Source organism: Myxine glutinosa, chromosome 13, assembly GCF_964187855.1.
Source record: "Myxine glutinosa chromosome 13, kmMyxGlut1.1, whole genome shotgun sequence".
Lineage (NCBI taxonomy): Eukaryota > Metazoa > Chordata > Myxini > Myxiniformes > Myxinidae > Myxine > Myxine glutinosa.
The window spans coordinates 79,787,291-79,809,928 of record NC_136273.1 but is presented as its reverse complement, the minus strand read 5'-3'; the positions used below and the strand labels follow the sequence as shown (position 1 = coordinate 79,809,928).

Below are 22,638 nucleotides of genomic sequence, written 5' to 3'. Positions count from 1 at the left end.
GTGCATGAGGAAAGAGTGTGCTGTCAAGAGTAAGGGTGAGTGCGTGGTCAAGAGTGGTGGTGAGAGTAGTGAGAGTGACCAGGAGAGTGAGCTGGTTGTGACAGGTGAGCGAGGATGTACACCTGGGATGGAAGGATGCACACCTGGAATGGTAGAGCGTGAGTGGGAATGCACGCTGGAGTTGGTGGTGAGGCACGTGGTTGGGTGTGCGAATGAGAGCACACCTGTGATTGTCACAGAGGAGGTGACTGAGGAGGGGGCGCGAAGAGGTGTATTGGTGAGGTGTGCGAGCGACGAATGTGTGCCAAAGTGTTCGGTGGTCAGGTGTGTGACCAAGGCTGTGAGTGGAATGAGAGTACCTGGGTGTGTAAGGAAAGGTACGAGGAGCATGGGCACGGCTGGATGTGTGAGCAAGGAACGGGCGGCGGGGTGTAAGCGTCCAGGTGAAGCATCGACGTTACACGGGTTAGAGGTTAGAGCGACTTTTAGCCGAAGCAGGCCCTCGGTGCGTGCCGGGCCTCGCTTTGAACGGCCGCGTCCAGGCTCCACTAGGCGGAGCTGGCAGCCCGATAGAAAGGGTCGTCATGGCGACCACTTTTTGGTGAGACGTGCCGGCAGGTCGAGATCGGGGCATTGGATGGCTCCGTGCCGAGATGGTGCGTGGGATCTCGGCCCGGGTAAGCCCCCGTCCCTGCACCGAGTGCCGGTGCCGGACGCATCCAGCCGCAGGCACAAAACAACCAGCATCCATTGCTTGGCTTTACGAAGCCGGGCTTTGGACAGGAATTGGCGCACCGAGAGGCAGTAGTGAGTAGACTGGGTGATGAGGTTAGTGTTTTGGCCCCGAAATTAGAAAAAGACAAAATTTGATGATTGGCAAGGGATTGGCAGTAGTGATTGGCAGATGATGGGCAGTGATTGGCAAATTTTTAATTTGTTGAAATTTGATGTGCAAAATTGGTAGGGAGAGACCCCCGATGTGGTGGGATGGCAAATCCACCATCCCTCACAGGTGGGGCAAAGGAGCAATAGCTTATGGGGTGTATGGCAGTGAAAACTAGCCCGGGTGGGTTAGGTTATATTGATAGGGATCTAGAGAAGATGACATTAGGTAACGTTAAGTTTAGTTAGTGACTGATACCTGTAGTGGGGACGCAGGTAGATTAGTATGGATGATAATGACGTGGGAGCGCAATAGTTTAAAGGGACGACTGGGAAGCGCAAGTTTCAGAAGGGAGTAGTTAGCTGAGATGATGCTGTGTGTGTGAGAATTGAACAGGTGTGATTGCACAGGTGTGCAATTGAACAGGTGTGATTGCACAGGTGTGCAATTGGACAGGTGTGTGGAGCAGTGTATGAGTAGTGAGTGTGTGGATCAGCGCGAATGCGCTTGGGGAGAGAAGGGTGCAGGTGGCACCAGGTGTGAGAGCACAGGTGTGCAAGTACAGGTGTGTGGAGAGAGTTGGAGTAAGTGGTACGGAGTGGTGGGCATGGTGCGAAGGTGTGGATGGGGGAAGAGTGGACCCCCTTTCACGAATACCCGGGGCGGGTAGTGTAAGTGTTAGGTAGAGGGTACAGGTAAATTGTGATTGGATATTGGCATTTGTGGTGCGGTTGCAGAATGGTGTTGTGAATGGGTGCATTAGTGTTGTGGAAATGGCTGGGCGTGTAGCCTGTTAGTGTGTGTAGTTGGTTGGGCACTCCACCACTGTGAGGATGTCGGCCGGGTGAGGCCGCAGGTGGGCTCTGGGAGCCGGTAGTTGTGAGTGGGTGCCTGAGGATCCCGGGTGTGGATCGGGCAGCCCAGTGCCAGAGAGGGCACGGAGTGGGGAGAGAGCCAGAGGGCCTTCCCCTGGTAGTTAGGTTAGGGTAAGGAGCAGGTAAGCTCGGAGGCAACTGCAGTGGTGGAGGTGTGCAGGTGGGTAGACCCACTGGGAGAGGTACACGTCGCAGCCCAGAAATTGTGCGAGGGCACCGGGAGATGAATCGGGGGAGTGAGACCCCAAATTGAAGAGCACCACAGTTTGGCCAATGGGAATTGGTTTTTAGAACCCATAGTGTAAGAGGGCCAATGGTTTGGCCGGAGGAAGACCCCGGGTGGTGTAAAGTTGTTAAAGTCATTTAGGAAATAGTTAGGATTGAAGAACCTGTCGCACCATACGCAGCCACTTACCTGTGGTGATGATGATGACTCCACACCTGTGTTTTCTTTGTTCTGTGTTTTCTTTGGTTGTGTTGCAGAAATGAGAATTGCTGTGAGGATTTGTGAGACGCATCACGACGTGGATGAGACATTGGGGTGATTCCATCTCTCCCTCCCTAGGAGGGACTGATGATGAATTGGTAATGGCAAATTTTGATGTTGAGTTGAAAATGGCAAATTTTGATGAGAGTTGAAAATGGCAAATTTGATTGGTTAGGAGGGAGAGAAGACGAATTTGGTTTATGGGAGGAACGGGGAAGACAGTAGGGATGTTTGTCGATTTGTAAAGTAGATGTTTATGGGTAGTGTTGTGTTTTGTGGATACAGTAAGGGGTAAGGGAGGGGCCATGTAGGTTACCTAGTGGGGGGGGGCGTACGATAGGAACGTACCTGTCTCACCTGGTTCCCATGTGCCCCCAGTGTGCATCATCTTGTATTGCGTGCACTTTTGCGCCCTTACCACCTTACTCACTTGTTTCTTCTTTTGTCTCCCACCTCCGAGGATCTGGCTTTGGGGTAGAGAGAGAGGAGAGAGAGGTGCTGGCTGCGCAGTTGTGGGCCTGCACTTTCGCTGTTTGCTGCCGGGATCGATACACCATATGGACCGCAATGTTTGTGGCCACCCACAATGGACCGCAGTTCGTTTGCGGCCAAGCACCACCCGGGGATGGACCTATGGGTCAACGTGGCACCTATGCCATAAAGGTGAACCACTGTTAATTAACACCACTGAAGGCCACACGAAGAGCAAGAGACACCTGCAGGGTTAGGGGTTGTCGCATTTATTTTTAATCATTGAACAATGGTGACTGCACCGATTGGTGGTGGGGTGGTGCTGTTGATGCTCGGAAAGGGTGCTCTGCACGTTATTAAAGGCCGTCGGCCACAGAGCACTCGTGGGTTGGTGTATCGATGTTGGCAAGCGCGCTCTCTCTCTATGCATAACATCTGCATGTGTTCCTCCAAAGACAGGTCCTGGATCGTAGTGTAGATAGCAGCGTAGTCTTGTAAATAATGCTCCCTACCGGCTGTATGTTTAGTTTGAGAATTCTTTCCGGATTCGGTTATCCTGTGGGTGTGTTTCTGTGAGGAGAAGGGTGCAACGTCGCAGGGGGACATATTTACTCATTTGTGAATATCTGTAAAACTGTCGCACTCAGGGTAGAGTTAATAGTAGAGGGAACTACATTGCGTGCCACACTAAAGTAGGTAAAAATTTATCGGGTCGGGACGCCCCGAGGGTAGAGAAGGGTGCAATGTTGCGAATATGGAATTTGGCCTCCATATCCGCTTGTAAATATTCCCCTATTTTCTCCAATACTCCCCAACTTTCCCCAATCCCCCATTCCCTAGTCCCATTGCATGTAAATAACAATCAGTAGAGCCGACCTTCCCCTTATTCCCCCATTAAATGTCGTGCCCAGGTCCACCGCACCACACGTAGACAACTTTCGGACATCTTCCTAGTTATTCTTATTCTATGTCAGTTAAGGCCTCGTCTCCATTAATTATGACTCTTCGTTGCACCAGAATGTGATTATATGGCATCAGTAGTGAGTTTAGGACCTTTCCCATACCTCCTTCCATCTTCTTCCCCAACAATTACAACAACAACAGAGGAGATGGCGGCGGAGCGGGGGAGGATGCGTCCTCACACCGGCTCGATTAGCTCCAGACCATGCGCTCCACGGGGTTACCACGAAGGGGCTCCTTGTCAGCTCCTCGTCAAGGGCGGAGCCTGGTAAACCCCCCCCGCACGCACCCAATGAGAAGCAACGTGCCGATTCCACGAGGCGGAGCTAACGAGCCGAGGGCGTGTCACTCCCCGCCGGATATACGCGGCCACGCGCCGGATGTGACGAGAGATGCGCACCCAGCTTGGAGAAGGAAAGCCACCTGCGAGCGCTGAGTCAGATGCGCCCCTAGCTGTGAAAGAACGTTACCACCTCGAGCGCTGTGCAACCTTCCGCATCTTTGGACCGGACCGGACCGTACTGTACCCTGCCCCGAGCCCAGGAGGACCTGGAGCCATCGATCCTGCCTTTCCTAGCCATCAAACCCCCGTGTGAGTCAGCCGTTGTCCCGTGTGTCTGTCGTCTGTCCGGGGTTAATATAAGAGTGTGTCTAAGTGCCTGTCTTCCTGTAATATACCTCTAGCCCCTGTAATCTAACCTTTTCCGTACGAATATACTTGAGAATCGAAACATTGGTGTCGTATTGTGTTATTGTAATCCAGCCGGGTGTCTTCTTTTTCTTATTGAGCCAGCGTGGCGCGGCTTCGTCAACGTCGAGTATAATCGGTAACTTGTGCAGACGTGGTCATACCAAAACCGCTCGGTAAACTAACATCTAAGCCACGTCTGTAACAACAGGCTCTATTCCCATCATCTTTCACAATTCATCATTTGTCTTCCTCTCCCTCAACGATACTCGACACATCCACCGAACCATTCGCATTTCCACCCTTTCCAGCCTTCGTTGCTGCTTTACGTTCATTACCCATGTCTCGCTCCCATAAATCATAACACTTCTCACACATGCAGCATACACCTTTCCCTTCAGCTTCAACGACACTCCCCTCCTCGTCAGCACGCCACTCAGTTCCCGAAACTTCTTCCATGCACATCTCACTCGAGCAACCGTTGCCGAGTCTGATCCACCTTCTCCATTCAGCATGTCTCCGAGGTAGCAAAATGTGTTCACACCTTCCAGCTTCACGCCGTCTCCAAGATCCAACTCAACATTTCCTCCATCTGCAGCTCCCTCAGTGCACACCTTACATTTGAATGTAGCTGCCACACTGGTTAATGACCCTCTCAGACCACGACATTTTTGATGAACCCACTCAGCGCACATTGTACATTGAATGGAGTTCACTCCGACACCCTTCCTGCACACAGCACATGGCCACTTCCCAGTTCTTTCCACGTCACCACATGCTTTACCACCTGCTATCACCTTCGTCTTTCCGATATTCACCCTCAGACCTTTTGTCTCCATACATTCCTTCCACTTGTTCATCTTTTCCTTCAGTCCATCCATACTTTCCGCAATCAACACCAGATCATCTGCATACAACAACTCCCACGGTAAACCTTCCTTTACGTTCTGAGCCAACACCTCCATCACAGCTACAAATAGTAGTGGACTTAGTACCGACCCCTGATGCACTCCCACCTTCACCTCAAACTCACCACTGTTCCCGTCCTTCGTCCATACAGCTGTGTGCGCTCTTTTGTACATTGCCATCACGACTCTGATCAACCATTCCTCCACTCCTAACTTCCTCAATGCCCATGTCAATACTTTGCGTGGAACCCTATCGAATATCGTAATCTGTAGAATGAACATGACAATTTGGATTATAGTATATTTAATACAGATCTTCATGGAGTAAAACAATATTTAAAATAGCTATATTTTGCCCTCTTTTTAGACAAATTGAACCTCTGCCGCCCAATGTTGCACCACCATTTTGTGGTGGGTGGTGTATGGAGCTCAGAGTGCAACACAACGTTTTTAAAATCCATAAAATGATTTTAATTGATAACTTAGCCTAAACTTTTGTCGTTACTGGGGATGGGTATTTTTGCTAGTAAAATGTAATTTAAAAATGGTTGAATTAGTTATAACTATCAATTGTTTTTTAAATTTATTTCAATTCATTTTGGACTTCATTTTGCTTTCAACAAAATAATGAATGTGTTACATATTTATGTGAATGTATGTGAATTACCATGCAGGTGTTTGCTTCCGTGTGTAGTATATTAAGTTGTTGTGTAGTTGTTGTGGTTGGAGGGTCAGGAGCCCTTCTGAAAGAGTGGCAGGAAACGGAAGTGGCCGGAAGCGGAAGTGACGGGAAAGGGAGGAGAAAAAAGACACGAGGGAAAGGAAGGCTTCTTCTTCCTCGCCCCGCGACGACGAGAAGGTGGAATCGACCTTACGCTGCGCGGAAAACGCGCCGTTGTGAAACGTCTGGCGAGAGGAGTTACCTGGGCGGTAAATACCTTTGGACACGTCCAGTCACTGTGAGTTCGTGCACGAAACCAAGCGTCCGGGACAGTTTGCCCCGTCTACAAAGACGCGTACGGGTCCGCACGTTGGGCCTCGCTCGCGTCGGAAGCCGCGCTGGGTTTTGCCCCGTCTACAAAGACGCGTACGGGTCCGCACGTTGGGCCTCGCTCGCGTCGGAAGCCGCGCTGGGTTTTTGCCCATCTACAAGGACGCGTAAGAGTCGCACTTGGGGCCTCGCGCACGTTGGACGCCGCGCTGGGTTTGCCCCGTGGCTTGGCAAGGAGGTGCGCTGCAGCCGCGGCCCCAGTCCGAGACGGCACGTTTAGAGCACGTCCGCCCGGGGCTCGTTCAACCGCCCGTGTGCGGAGAGGAGAGACATTGACCACGGAGGGAGTCAGGAGTGGGGCTCACGTGAGGAATGTATAAGATTAAGATGGCCATCTTAGAGTTTGTGTAGATGAGTTCACATGGTTGTAATATTGATTGTGCATTGTTGATGGTTGTTGATTGCTCAGTGAATATATTATTGATTATTCCGGATCCTTGGTGTGGGGTTTCTTCTTGACCGGAATTCATATTGATTGCGTTACGAAAGCGTATAAACCATATATCTTTCTGGCGGGGTCCCTCCCACGGTCCGGGGGTCACCAAGACCAGGTAGTTACCGGGAGGACCACGTAACAGAATTGGGGGCTCGTCCAAATTACGATTTGCGGTTTCGCAATTGGGTCTACGTCCGGGATCTAAAAGTGTATAAAATAATAAAATAATAATATTTTTGGTAATTAAAATTTATTAATTAATTATTAATTGGTAATATTTTTTTTTGAGAAATTGGGGAAAGTCTTGGGGTGAAGGTTAACAGGTGTTAACGATAGGCACCATGGCGTTTGTGGCACAGAACTTTGGGGTAACCCCGAGTGAGGCACAGTTCCGAGCGTTGCTAAAGTCGGATCTCTTGAAATTGGCCAAACATTTTAACTTGGAGGTCCGAACTAATTTGAGGAAGGCAGAGTTGCAGGCCACGGTGATACAATCTATGGTGGGATTAGGAACATGGGACGAGTTAGCCTGGGAGTGGCTACCCGAAGAACCAGAAGACGTGGAGCTCCGGAAACTGGAGTTGCAATTACGGAGCCAGGAACGGATCAAAGAAGAAGAAAGGAAAGCAGAAAAGGAAAGAGCAGAAGAAGAAAGGAAAGCAGAAAAGGAAAGAGCAGAAGAAGAAAGGAAAGCAGAGGAGAGGAGAGAAGAGAAACAAGCAGAGGAAAGGAGAGTGGAACGAGAACTCCAGGAAAGGTTAGCAGAAGAAGAAAGGAAAGCAGAAAAGGAAAGAGCAGAAGAAGAAAGGAAAGCAGAAAAGGAAAGAGCAGAAGAAGAAAGGAAAGCAGAGGAGAGGAGAGAAGAGAAACAAGCAGAGGAAAGGAGAGTGGAAAGAGAACTCCAGGAAAGAAGAGAAAAGGAACAAGCAGAGGAAAGGAGAGCTGCAAGGGACCTCGAAGCAGAGGAGAGAAAAGCGGAAAGGGAATTAAAGGAACGTGACATGCAGCTTCAGCAAGAAATCAAATTCAAGGAGCTGGAGTTAATGAGAGAACGGGGAGAGGCACCACCCTTGCTGACGGGGTCGACACCTAACCAGAAAACCTGGGATGTGGGCAGACATGTGAGGCTGGTTCCACCGTTCAGTGAAAAAGAAGTCGCGAAATTTTTTCCACACTTTGAGAAAGTGGCTCGACAATTAAACTGGCCGGAGGAGGCATGGACCATACTCGTGCAAAGTGTGCTGGTGGGGAAAGCTCAGGAAATTTATTCGGCGCTACCAATGGACCAATGTGCAGATTATGAGGTACTGAAGAAGCACATCCTCAAGGCCTATGAGTTGGTTCCGGAAGCTTACAGGCAAAAATTCAGGAATGCCAGGAAGAGGGAGAGTGAGACCCATGTGGAGTTTGCCAGAGTGAAAGAAAACATGTTTGATCGGTGGTGTGAGTCAAAAGGAGTCGGGAAAGACTTCGAGACATTGCGGGACTTGATCCTGGTGGAGGAATTCCAGCAGTGTGTCCACGAGGACATCAAAGTGTACCTGCAGGAAAAGAAGGTACCAAAGTTGTGGGACGCAGCCACCATGGCAGATGATTATGCCTTAACCCACCGAATAGGGGTCCACGAACCTAACTCCTCGCCTAGATCTCCGCAGGGGAGGTGGGGAACAGCAGGTGCGGAGAACGACCATACATGGCGGCGGCCTCGAGATGATTATGGGGACAACTATGATACCCCACCGGTTCGAAATCAGAGGGATGCGGGCCCAAGACAAACTTATAGTTCGGGGGGCCCGAGGCAGACCCCGAGTTTTTCCTCCGGGCCTACTTGCGCGTTTTGCAAAAAACCTGGACACTTGATGTCCAGTTGTTACCTCATGAAAAGGGACAACCCAGAGCGGAGTCCGACTATTACAACTCCGAATGCGATGGCTAGCGTAAGAAATCGCCATCAAGAGGGTTACCAACCATTTGTTTCCGAGGGGTTTGTGTCACTGGATGGAGCCTCGACTAACCGGAGACCGGTTAGGATATTGAGAGACACAGGGGCCCATCAATCTTTAATGCTTGAAGGCATTTTGCCATGGTCCGAGGAGACGGCAACGGGGGATAGTGTTCGTTTACAGGGGATCGGGGGCGGTGTTAGTGCTCCCCTTCAGGTCATCCAGTTGGAGTCCGATTTGGTGTCAGGACCGGTCACCGTCGGTTTACAAGCCACGTTTCCTGTAGAGGGTGTATCTGTGGTTCTCGGGAATGATTTGGCCGGGGGTCAAGTTTATGGTAACCTGAGGGTTGAGAAAGAGCCCAGCAGGGAAAATAACACCACACCAGCTCGGGATGGTGACAAAAGTGCCAAGTTATTTGTAGGGGGACTGAACTTCAAAACAGAGGAAGAAGTTCTGACCTCTGTCTTCAACAGATATGGGCCGCTGGTGGAAGTGCGGTTGGTAAGAGACTGGGAAACGCAACAGTCAAGAGGGTTCGGCTTTGTCACGTTTGCCAGCACAAAAGACGCCAGAGAGGCAGAGAAGAATTGGAATGGCAAGGATTTGGAGGGTCGGACCATAACAGTAGGGAAGGCATTTCGTAGGCGTCGAGAGGTCTACAGGAGAGGACAACTGGGCGGTAGTTTTGGTGGTGGCCGCAGTCAATATTATTATGGAGGCTCCCTGAGTTACGGCCGCTCCCGAAGGAAGACTTGGCAAAGTAGTGGCCGAGAAGAAGACCGGTATTCAGGGGACTACAGGGACCAGTGGTCCCACCCTAATTATTAGGGACGTTCCGAGAAGTTGAAGCACTGAAGGCGGCGGAGCCGCCGAGCCAAGATTCCTACACGAATTAACCGTGAACGCCGTTCCTAAAGGCGCCCATGTAGAGAACTTTCCTGCACGGACTAACCGTGAACTCCACGTTCCTCAAGGCGCCCATGTAGAGAACTTTCCTGCACGGACTAACCGTGAACTCAGCGTTCCTAAAGGCATCCATGTAGTGAATACTCGGCTTGGCCTCCCGGAAAAGTGCTATCGAGTGGCTTAACTGGCTTTATTTTTAAGTGATAACTGTGCCCGGGGGGAATTGATAATGTGGGGGGGTTGAGTTATCTGGTTTATTTCTCCAAATTGGCCGGCAAAGAAAGTTTTCGCTGGGTTCAAACTTTCTTTCTTGAAGGGGGGGAGTGTTACATATTTATGTGAATGTATGTGAATTACCATGCAGGTGTTTGCTTCCGTGTGTAGTATATTAAGTTGTTGTGTAGTTGTTGTGGTTGGAGGGTCAGGAGCCCTTCTGAAAGAGTGGCAGGAAACGGAAGTGGCCGGAAGCGGAAGTGACGGGAAAGGGAGGAGAAAAAAGACACGAGGGAAAGGAAGGCTTCTTCTTCCTCGCCCCGCGACGACGAGAAGGTGGAATCGACCTTACGCTGCGCGGAAAACGCGCCGTTGTGAAACGTCTGGCGAGAGGAGTTACCTGGGCGGTAAATACCTTTGGACACGTCCAGTCACTGTGAGTTCGTGCACGAAACCAAGCGTCCGGGACAGTTTGCCCCGTCTACAAAGACGCGTACGGGTCCGCACGTTGGGCCTCGCTCGCGTCGGAAGCCGCGCTGGGTTTTGCCCCGTCTACAAAGACGCGTACGGGTCCGCACGTTGGGCCTCGCTCGCGTCGGAAGCCGCGCTGGGTTTTTGCCCATCTACAAGGACGCGTAAGAGTCGCACTTGGGGCCTCGCGCACGTTGGACGCCGCGCTGGGTTTGCCCCGTGGCTTGGCAAGGAGGTGCGCTGCAGCCGCGGCCCCAGTCCGAGACGGCACGTTTAGAGCACGTCCGCCCGGGGCTCGTTCAACCGCCCGTGTGCGGAGAGGAGAGACATTGACCACGGAGGGAGTCAGGAGTGGGGCTCACGTGAGGAATGTATAAGATTAAGATGGCCATCTTAGAGTTTGTGTAGATGAGTTCACATGGTTGTAATATTGATTGTGCATTGTTGATGGTTGTTGATTGCTCAGTGAATATATTATTGATTATTCCGGATCCTTGGTGTGGGGTTTCTTCTTGACCGGAATTCATATTGATTGCGTTACGAAAGCGTATAAACCATATATCTTTCTGGCGGGGTCCCTCCCACGGTCCGGGGGTCACCAAGACCAGGTAGTTACCGGGAGGACCACGTAACAAATGCTTCTGTAGGAAAACCTCCATTCCTTATTGGGATGATATTTTTTTAGGTTGATCTCGTATGGCTCTATTGAATCGCATGCTTTTGGAATGTCAGGTGGCAGTTCGTTTGGACGGAACAAGGAGAATGCTTGCATTTGAAGCTGCAGGGGTGCAAGGTGCTGAGATGTTGGCCGTTTCTCAGCATCCGGCGATCTCCTTGCTGTTCGACGGCGGCTGGCATCGCCTCGTAGTCACCGTGACCAATCTTGAGCTATCAGTTCATGTCGATTGCAAACCTGCTGGCTCCCAGCCTCTCAGCCGGCGGGCAGCAGTGGACATGGATGGTGTGGTGTTGCTGGGGAGATTGGTGAGGGATCGGACAGCTGTTCATGTGAGTTATCTGACGTTTCCATCATTTACTTGAAAAAGAATGGAGTTCTGCATTCTTGCGGCACATTATGGAAAAACAGGAGTCGCGCTCACATGAAGCAATACCATGAACATTGCCTGTATTATGCGTTATTTTTTTCGGCAGCAGCCAACATGGCTGCCATAGACAAGGACTCCGAGGAAGGGTTTGTGGTGACCTTTGCCATATAAATTTGATGATACGTGGACATCCTGTGAATATACCAGAAAAGAAACTAAAATGTCTTTTTGAATTCCAAATAAGTCTGTGCAGCCATTTCAGTGAGTCATATGTTAAAATTACCAGAGTGAAACTCCTGCCATTGTACATGAGCCATAAGTTATGCTGATATTGTGTACAAGGGTGAGAGAGGTCTAAACTTCCTCCAGTTTTACATTTGCAATAAATAAATTGCCCCTATCCAAAAACATTTGTAGTTATGTAAACTTTAGATACAGTCCCCCCCCCCCCACCCCCCCCCCCCCATGTTATGTTGAGCCCCTGTTATGTTGTTGAAATAACACCAGGTGGGTTGACTCAGTCTGTCATCCTTCTGTGGTTGGCAATATGAGTACTTGCTTACTGGTAACAGGGACAGAGCCGCACTTCCAGGAATGATTCAACAAGCAGCTACAGGCTGCATACTAAACAACATTAGACTGCCAATACAAGGATATTGTGCTGAACAAACATGGCGTTTTCATGTTCATTGATGTTCCTCAGTTGCTGAAATGGACAACATGAGCCGAGCCATAGCTGGTTAAGACACGTGTCTTGCTCATATGCAACGCAGAATATATTTTTTTGGGATGAATGAAAGGGACGGAGTGACACGTCACCGACAGTCCAAGCTCCGCCCCTCTTCCGGTCGAGGGAGTGACACGTCACCGCACAGTCCAAGCTCCGCCCCTCTTCCGGTCGAGGGAGTGACGTCACCGCACAGTCCAAGCTCCGCCCCTCTTCCGGTTGAGGGAGTGACACGTCACCGGCACAGTCTGTTGGATACTGCAAAACCCTTTGGTATTACACATGACGTGGTATGTAAACCTATTTCCGTTTCCGGGTGGGAGGAGTTAGTTGCTCCATGAGGCCCTGTAGCCGAAGTCTTGCGTGTTTGTCACGGTGTTGTTTGAATAAACTCAGGTGTTCATCTCTGCCTCCTTGAACTTTTAACATGGCGTAGTCGGCAAAAGGAACATTCTGCGCAGCTATGGGTGTGATCATCGGTTCCAATCCAAGCTGATAACGGTGGATGGCAGCGGATTGACTTTCGATTTCCGTCCGTCGTCATCGTTCGCGGGAAGGGGATTTCTCACGTTCGCGTCTGTTTCACTTCTCAGTGAGTACGTTTAACACACAGACATGCCTCCCAAAGAGAAACCTGCGGAGCACTTTCAGGATGTGACCTCGTTGGTAGTTATCATGAAGGACATGATGGCGATGCAGCAACGTGCTATGTTGAACCAACAGCAGGCCGCGGCCAATCAACAGCAGGCACACGTGCAGGGAATGAAACTGCTACGTGAGGCCAAAGCAGGCCGCCCGCCCACTGGTTCTGGTGACGTCGGTGACGATGGTGACTGGTGTTCCAGATCGGCAAAACACTCCCGAGGCATCATCTTTATCTGCTCCGAAATTATCGGTTAAACAACCACCAGTGTTATCCGAGTCTACGACTTTGTGGGATTTCAAGGCATGGAGAGAACAATGGGATGAGTACTACCTCATCACACGTCTCGATCGTATGCAAGCTCGTGAGCAGGTAGCAACTCTCCGGAACTGTCTGACATTGGGCATGAGATCAGTCCTCAAGAATGCCATTGATATCGATTTCACATCGGACACACTTTATGTTCGGGATGTTCTCGCCAGCATCGAAGCACATCTACGAGGACAGCGGCACATCATCTACGATCTGGTTGATTTTCATGAGCGGCACCAAGGTGATGGAGAGACCTTCGACTCATTTTATTGTGCACTAAAGGAGATTGCTGCCAATTGTGATCTCTCAACTATGACTGTTGAACAACAGTTTGTTATTCGGATCATCACTGGCATACCTGATTCAGAGGTGCGTCGTAAGCTTATGGCTGAGAGAGATCTCACACTACAACGTACTCTGGACATGTGCCATAGCGAGGAAGCCAGCAGGAAGGCTGATGATATGATGGCCGGACGTCAGTCCCTGGTTGTCATTGCTAAAAACTCACGTCGACCATTTTATCGTCGCAGTCAGTCCCGACCCGAGACCACCAATTGTGGAAATTGCGGGGGCGGTGCCCACAAGAACTCAAAGAGCTGCCCGGCTCGTGATAGGAAATGCCAGAAGTGCAGCACTATGGGCCACTTTGCACGTGTATGTCGAAAATCGAAGGGGGACAAGCCTGTATGGAGAGCTAGACAGCACAATGACAACAAGCAACCACCAGCTGTTCGGCGGATTGTCTTGGTCGCTGATGTGTTTTGCACATTGCAGAGGAAGCAACATTCACCGCGGATTCATGTCGACATCGACGACTTCGAGGGTGATTATATTGGTACCCTGGAGGCGCTCCCGGACACAGGAGCTGAGGCAACTATCATCGGTCCTGGACACCTGCAGCAACTTGGCATGCATCCAGATAACTTGGATGATGGTGACGACCTCCGAGTGGTGAACGCTGATGGTGCTTCAATGAAGTGCATGGGCACTCTTCACGTTGGTATCCGTCATGGAGGTAAAACTGTTTGTGAGACTGTATACGTCTGTGATGGGGTCCGAACACCTTGTCTGGCATTTTATTTGTTGAACGACTTGGCGTGGTGCAATTGTGGCAGACCATTCGAACAGTCGAACAGTAATACACAGCCTGTACAACATAACACGGTCAGTCGATACGATGATGACTCGCATTCCGTGTCTTCAACGAACTCCAGCACAGGGGATTTTGGCGATGAACCTAATCAGGAACAGCGACCACAGGTTCGTGATCATCTGACAGCCGAATTTGCAGACGTTTTCACCACAGACGATAGCATTCGACCTATGGAGGGCGGGGCCATTCATGCCATATGACCTGAAGGATGACGCTGTACCTTTCCAGCTGAGGAAGGCACGTCCACTACCAGTAGCTTGGCGGGATCAGGTTAGGTCAGAACTTGACGACATGGTGAACAAGGGTGTCATTTCTCCGATGGGAAGCGAGCCTTCAGATTGGTGTCATCCACTTGTGGTTACTCCGAAACCTAATGGTCACATTCGCATGTGCGTGGATTTCCGTATGTTGAACCGCCACGTCAAACGCCCTGTGTACCCTCTCATCACACCTGCTGAGGGAGTCTCGCGTCTGAAGAACGCTTGCTTCTATACTGTATATGATGCGACCAAGGGATACTGGCAAATTCCTCTGGACGAGGCCAGCCAATCCCTTATGGTATTCATGACGCCGTGGGGTCGGTTCAAATACTTGCGAGCTCCAATGGGCCTCAACGCGAGTGGAGATGAATATTGTTAGAGGTGACATCGCTCTCGAGGGAATCCAAAATACGGTCAGGGTCGTCGATGATATGCTAACCTATGGACCGACATTCAATGAGCATGTTCAACATGTGCGGAATGTACTTCTCCGATGTCGGGAACATCGCATCACATTGAACCCACAGAAATTTCTCTTCGCTCAGGACAGTGTCAAATTTTGTGGCTACATCATTAATCGCGATGGCGTCGCATCGGATCCGGGCAAACTAAGTGCTATTGCAGAATTTCATACACCGACCAACATCACCAACTGACGGTCGTTCCTTGGTTTGGTTCATCAGTTGGATAGCTTTTCCACTGAGATTTCGACAGATTCGGAGCATCCCCGGAGTTTACTGAAGAAAGGATCAGTCTTTGACTGGACTGCCGATCATGACAGCGCATTTCTTGCTACCAAGCGGGTTCTGACATCACCACCTGACCTTGCACACTTTGACCCTTCGTTACCTACGATGATACAGACCGATGCGTCCCGTCTCAATGGACTAGGGTTTGCATTGCTCCAGCAACACGGCGATCTGTGGAAACTTGTTCAGTGTGGGTCCCGTTATCTCAGTGATGTCGAGTCTCGTTATGCGATGATTGAGCTCGAAGCCCTGGCTATAGTTTGGGGCATGAAGAAATGCCGTCATTACCGACTGGGCCTACCCATATTTCAGCTTGTCATCGACCACAAACCGCTTGAACCCATATTGAACACCTACACTTTGGACGCTATCGAAAACCCACGTCTGCAACGACTCGTGGAGAAATTGTCTCTCTACACGTTTACAGCAACGTGGAGGAAGGGATGTGAGCATGCCATCCCAGACGCTCTATCACGCCACCCAGTGGATAGCCCATTGCCAGATGACGAGGAGGCGGAGATACACGTTCAACATCACGTAAACCAAATCATCTTGGCGGCAGTAGCGAACGTCGATGATGGAAGTCAAGATCATCTACGTGATCCTATACTCAATAAACTCCGTGCGGAAGCACGAAACGATGAGGAATACTGCTTACTATCTCAGGCAGTAAATACCGGCTTTTCAGCAAACCGTAGCGAGTGGGACCATCGCATCAAGGCTTACTTTGGGATACGTGATCAGCCAACAATTGACGATGATATCGTACTCTACGGTCAACGCATTGTCATACCTCGTGCAACACGTACGGAGGTATTGAATCGACTACACGACTCACATCAGGGCATGGAACGTACAAAATGCCGAGCTCGACAGACTGTGTATTGGCCAAATATTAACAACGATATTGCCAACGTGACTCGCTCGTGTCCTGTGTGTCAGGAGCGAATGGCCAGCCTTCAGAAGGAACCATTAATGAGCGATACACTACCACGGCGTGTGTTCGAGGAGGTATCTGCCGATTTGTTTTCCCACGTGGGAAAATCGTATCTGGTCTACGTCGAGCGACTCTCTGGGTGGCCATGCATCTATTTTTTCACGCGTGACCCCACGTCACGTGACCTCATCCAAGCTCTACGGTTATTCTTTGTGGATCTGGGTGTCCCAGTTCGTCTTCGAACCGATGGCGGCCCACAATTTGCATCCTATGAATTCCGAAAATTAATGGACCGTTGGGAAGTTAACCATGGCTTCCCCACACCACACCTTCCACGCTCGAATGGACTTGCAGAAGCAGCGGTCAAAGCCATTAAGACACTGGCTGCTAAGACTACACACAACAGCAATCTAGATGATGATACATTTTGCCGCGGCTTGCTCGAGTGGCGCAAAACGCCGCCACACACATCTGGAAGTTCACCAGCTCAAATTCTCTTTGGGCATCCAACACGTACTGCTGTTCCTGGACATCAGCACACTTTCACACCCGAGTGGCAGATGGCTGCTGCCGAGTGTGATGCTAAAGCCGCGGAGATACGGGTGAAAACCAGCACACATTACGACCGATTGTCCAAACCTCTCACGCCATTTTGTGTCGGCACCGAGGTGTTGGTACAACATCCACAGACGAGGCGTTGGGATAAGACCGGTGTGGTCATCGGTGTTGGACATCACCGGGACTATCATGTGAAACTGCCGTCGGGCAGAGTTTATTGGAGGAACCGGTGTTTCCTTCGTCAGTATGTCCCTCAATGCTCCGCTATGGATGGCGAGGGTCAAAAGCCATCTACTGTTGGGAGCAAGGACAGACCAGCTTCCTACCCACCGAAGCGAGTGAGATTTGACTTCCCACTCCGTCGCAGCCCACGCGATCGCCGGTCACCTCCGCGACTCGATTTGTAAATTGTTATGCATGAACTGTTGCTCTATATTGCTTTGTGTTCTTGTTACCACACATATGGTTATGGGCAGGGATGGTAGTATGTACTCATGCTGATTGATTTTATTGATGGTCATATGTACTCATGCATGTTGATCGATTTGGGGGACTGTCACTTCTTGAAAACCCCCTCCATATGTCGTCGGTTTGAAGGGAAGGGGAGATGTTGGATACTGCAAAACCCTTTGGTATTACACATGACGTAGTATGTAAACCTATTTCCGTTTCCGGGTGGGAGGAGTTAGTTGCTCCATGAGGCCCTGCAGCCGAAGGCTTGCGTGTTCGGTCACGGTGTTGTTTGAATAAACTCAGGTGTTCATCTCTGCCTCCTTGAACTTTTAACACAGTCCAAGCTCCGTTCCTCTCCCAGCTGAGGGAGTGACACGTCACCGGCAGAGTCCAAGCTCCACCCCTCTGCCGGTTTAGGGGTTGACATGCCAATGGCAAAGTCCAAGCTCCGCCCCTCTGCCGGTTTAGGGGGTGACATGCCAATGGCAAAGTCCAAGCTCCGCCCCTCTACCGGTTGAGGGAGTGATATACCAATGGCAAAGTCCAAGCTCCGCTCCTCTCAAGGGTGAGCAAGTGATATGCCAATGGCACAGTCCAAGCACCGCCCCTCTCCCTGCTGAGGGAGTGACAAGTCATTGGCACAGTCCAAGCTCCGTCCCTCTCCCTGCTGAGGGAGTGACACGTCACCGGCACAGTCCAAGCTCCGTCCCTCTCCCTGCTGAGGGAGTGACACGTCACCGGCACAGTCCAAGCTCTGTCCCTCTCCCTGCTGAGGGAGTGACACATCACCGGCAGGGTCCAAGCTCAGCCCCTCTGCCGGTTTAGGGAGTGACATGCCAATGGCACAGTCCTAACTCCACCCCTCCAGCCAAGGGAGCGAGACATCACCGACCGTCTTTTGTTTATGTAGACTTTTGTATATGGATATTTACTGACAGTTTCATCATTTTTCCTGGAATTGTGGATTTGAGTTACATAAGTAAGCGAAATTTCTACTTTCTCGCCCACCTGGAATGTATGGAATATCTATATCAGTGAATGATTGAGTCAGTGAATGGTAAGAAATAACTTCATATATTTGGTGCGAAGCAGTAAATTATTGTGAGGCGTACACACTGACATTGTGGATCTGAAGAACAAACATACAAGGAAATTAAAGAGAAAGTATACTCAAATTTCAAAGCTTACATTAAGTTCTGATCATGCTTTATTTATTTATTATCTAGGTCTGATCATGATAAAATATTTTTGAGATTTACGTCTGATCATCTTCGATTTCTTGTGATCCAGATCTGATAATGCTCATTCTTTCGCATTTTTTGGTCTGATCCTGTAATAGCATCATTTGTTTCATCTAGATATCACTCTGATCAATTATTTTCTGATGTACGTATGGAGGTTTGATAATGGTTTTTTAAATCTCACTTTTTGTAGTCTGATACAGGTTTGACCATCAATTTCATTATGATCTAGTTTGTATCATGATCAATGTTTTTCACTGGTTTCTTGTAATCGATTGATAAATGGATCAGTGGAACTGCTCTTTTTTTGGTTGTAAGAGTCTTTCCATCTTTGGCCTTTGCAGCTCATGTTCTCCATCATCGTTTTCCTCCTTGAGTTTTTACAATCTGGTTGAGTTTCTTGAAATCATAATTTTGCGCTGCTTCTTGTGCTTTAGCTTCTATCATTTTTTTTTTCAGATGAAACGGTACTCAATAATTATCGATAGCACACCATCTCATTTAGGTATGATCCCGATAAAAAAAAAATTCACTTTCGATTATTAGATGAAAAACGTGCCATTCATCAACAATTTACAAATTTCTTACAAGTTAATAAAGTTCTCACCTTAGGTAAATAACTATTTTACGGTTTGTAATTAAGGTAAAGTTTAAAGCAAAACAGCTGACCACCACCATCTCCTTCCTATCTTCCCCAATCCAAAATCTTGAGCTTTTCTACCCACGTTAATCCACCCCAACCCCACCTCCTTCAAATTCCGTTTCCACCCCCCCCCCCCTCCCTGAAATCCCGTGTAGTGTCCATCTTGTTTATCCAGTGTACCCTGCCCCAGCCCTCTGCCTTCCACAGATCTCCCAATGTCCCTGTTCCCTACTCTTGTTGTGCTTCCCTCTCTCTCCCCCTTTTGCCTCCCACTCCCTTTCTTATAGGTTCAATGTGTTAGCTCTTACACAAGCCTTGGCTTAGTATACAAAAAAAGGATACCCATGAGAATGTTAATGGATACCAGAATGGTACATCAATTTGCTGTTATCATTGCATTGTTTGTATTTATGATCATAATTGAGTACAATTTCATATGTATTATGACATGACATTGTCCTTTGTGTTTCGATGTAACTTACTTGCTTTAACAACTCGTGTGTGTGTGTGTGTGTGTGTGTGTGTGTGTGTGTGTGTGTGTGTGTGTGTGTGTGTGTTTTTGGACATACAGGCAGACTTCCTGAAGTTTGCTCTTTATTGTGGTTCAAGAAATGCAGATAGAGAGCGATGCTGCACCATTCCAGGCCAGGTTTGTTTTCTGCATTTTGCTACTTTTTCATCTCTTTCATTAATAATAATTTTCTTTCATTTTTAGCTGCGACGAGCTGCTCTATGAGAGGACCGCGTTGTTGTTCTTGTTGTTGGGGTGCCTTTTTGAATAGCGCATGCGCATACACTCGGACGTGCGTTGGTATGAGCTAAGAACATCGCAGACTAAAATCGCGATTTGTTTGAAGAAACGAGAATAAATGTAGCAACAAAGACAACATGAATGTTTTCATATGAATCTCATTTCACAGAACTTGAAACAAATTCCGTGTAATTTTTGAATAGCGCATGCGCATACACTCGGACGTGCGTTGGTATGAGGTAAGAATATCGCAGACTAAAATCGCGATTTGTTTGAAGAAACCAGAATAAATTTAGCAACAAAGACAACATGAATGTTTTCATATCAATCTCGTTTCACAGAACTTGACACAAATTCGGTGTAATTATTGAATATCGCATGCGTATACACTCGGACGTGCGTTGGTATGAGGTAAGAACATCGCGGACAAAAATCGCGATTTGTTTGAAGAAACCAGAATAAATTTAGCAACAAAGACAACATGAATGTTTTCATATCGATCTCGTTTCACAGAACTTGACACAAATTCGGTGTAATTATTGAATAGCGCATGCGCATACACTCGGACATGCGTTGATATGAGGTAAGAACATCGCGGACTAAAATCGCGATTTGTTTGAAGAAACCAGAATAAATTTAGCAACAAAGACAACATGAATGTTTTCATATCAATCTCGTTTCACAGAACGTGACACAAGTTAGGTGTAATTATTGAATAGCGCATGCGCATACACTCGGACGTGCGTTGGTATGAGGTAAGAACATTGCAGACTAAAATCGTGATTTGTTTGAAGAAACCAGAATAAATTTAGCAACAAAGACAACATGAATGTTTTCATATCAATCTCGTTTCACAGAACTTGACACAAATTAGGTGTAATTATTGAATAGCGCATGCGCATACACTCAGACGTGCGTTGGTATGAGGTAAGAACATTGCAGACTAAAATCGTGATTTGTTTGAAGAAACCAGAATAAATTTAGCAACAAAGACAACATGAATGTTTTCATATCAATCTCGTTTCACAGAACTTGACACAAATTAGGTGTAATTATTGAATAGCACATGCGCATACACTCGGACGTGCGTTGGTATGAGGTAAGAACATTGCAGACTAAAATCGTGATTTGTTTGAAGAAACCAGAATAAATTTAGCAACAAAGACAACATGAATGTTTTCATATCAATCTCGTTTCACAGAACTTGACACAAATTAGGTGTAATTATTGAATAGCGCATGCGCATACACTCAGACGTGCGTTGGTATGAGGTAAGAACATTGCAGACTAAAATCGTGATTTGTTTGAAGAAACCAGAATAAATTTAGCAACAAAGACAACATGAATGTTTTCATATCAATCTCGTTTCACAGAACTTGACACAAATTAGGTGTAATTATTGAATAGCGCATGCGCATACACTCGGACTTCCCCTTCCCCTTCCCCAAGCCCGTTTCAAGTTATCCCTCTGCCACCCAGAATTAACATTAATAAATAACATTAATGAATTAACATTAACATTAACAGAAGTAACATTCACGTCCATACATTATATGTAATCAGTTGATGAAGCATGTTGCGTCGCAAAACAAAGGACAACACCAGAACTGAAAGACAAAAAGACGCTAGTGCATGCGTATAATTTAATGACTGGTCGAATTTGGTAGCGCAAATTGCAACGGATATCCTCATGATTCTACACGTCGCAGCTGGTGACCACACTGTGGTCATTTTTCTCTCGTCTTCATTACAAATACTTGTACTTGCCTTTCAACTCAAATACTAGTGACAAATGCAGCGTTTTTAGACAATCTTCTTTGGACTCATAATTATTCAGTTGCAGGTGTTCTGGCAGGTCCTGAAATGGCTCACGTCGTATGCACAAAAAAATGGCACATGGAATTACCGTGTTCAATTGATTCCCAGAGAGATGGCTAAGTCGCTCAAACTTTTTGTGTCTCGCCATCAGCCATTATCTTTCTTGTGCAGAACCTATTTCCAAAGTGGCCTCCAAAGCCAGCCACCGACTGGGCACCCTTCGTCATGCAATGTCTTTACTTGGCCAATCTGAACTTTTGACAACCTACAAGGCCTTCACTCACAGCTTGATGGAGTACCGATATCCCCTTTTGGCTGGCAATCCTGTCACAGTTTGCCCTTCTTGATGCCGTGGAAAGCAAGGCCCTAAAAATCATTGGGATCTCCCGTGACGAAACCAAGTGTCTAGGCTTGTTACTCTCATTGCAGATGGGTTGGTGGCCTCTCTGTGGTCTCCTGCTTCCTTTTTTGGTCTTGCATCTTCTGTCCTGTCTTGTCTCTGTTCCTCCCAGGTTTCTGCAGGGTGCACATGGTTTTCCAGTAACCCTCTTCTTGTTAACCTCCCAAAATCAAGGCTCACTTAACACCTCCACTCATTTCTTCCTCTTTTTTTTTCTCACCTGTGCAACCAACTTCCCCAGTCTGCTCAGTTACATTATTCCCTCCAGAGCTTCAAGGCAGCTGTTCACCAGTACCCAGGTTATCCCATCCATATTCATAATCTCTTCTACCTCAAATTAACCCATTCCCAAGCACTCCTTTTTTCCAGGTTATGATGATTTCTCCTTCCTCTCCTCAACTATCGTAGTTTGTTGGTTGTCAGTTGGTTTGCGCCTTTTCTGTTTCACCCCTGTTTTCCCCTGCCTCTTCTTGTTGTTTCATTAAGCTTGTTCACCCCCATGTGTCCTCCTCCTATTGATCTCACTCTCACTTCTGCTCTGCTGTTGGTGTTTCCACCTTTCAATTTGGTCCCTTCCATATCCTACTCTAGGTCTTCCATGAGCCTTGATCATGTATATCAGAAACACCCAAAAAAACAAAGACTCGGGAAA

At 48.3% G+C, this 22,638-nt stretch overlaps 1 protein-coding gene across 9 annotated transcripts in view; it reads left to right on the top strand.

Moving 5' to 3' along the window:
• Nucleotides 1-22,638, top strand: part of LOC137439043 (uncharacterized) — a 330,944-nt gene that overhangs the window by 64,280 nt on the left and 244,026 nt on the right. For all 9 annotated transcript variants that reach the window (XR_010986846.2, XM_068134660.2, XM_068134658.2 and 6 more), the window contains exons 7-8: nucleotides 11,028-11,303; nucleotides 19,589-19,666. Coding sequence is in view for 8 of the 9 variants with exons in the window: in XM_068134660.2 (XP_067990761.2) it covers nucleotides 11,028-11,303; nucleotides 19,589-19,666 (354 nt within the window). In the remaining variant the exon portion in view is untranslated. The remainder of the gene's footprint in view (nucleotides 1-11,027; nucleotides 11,304-19,588; nucleotides 19,667-22,638) is intronic.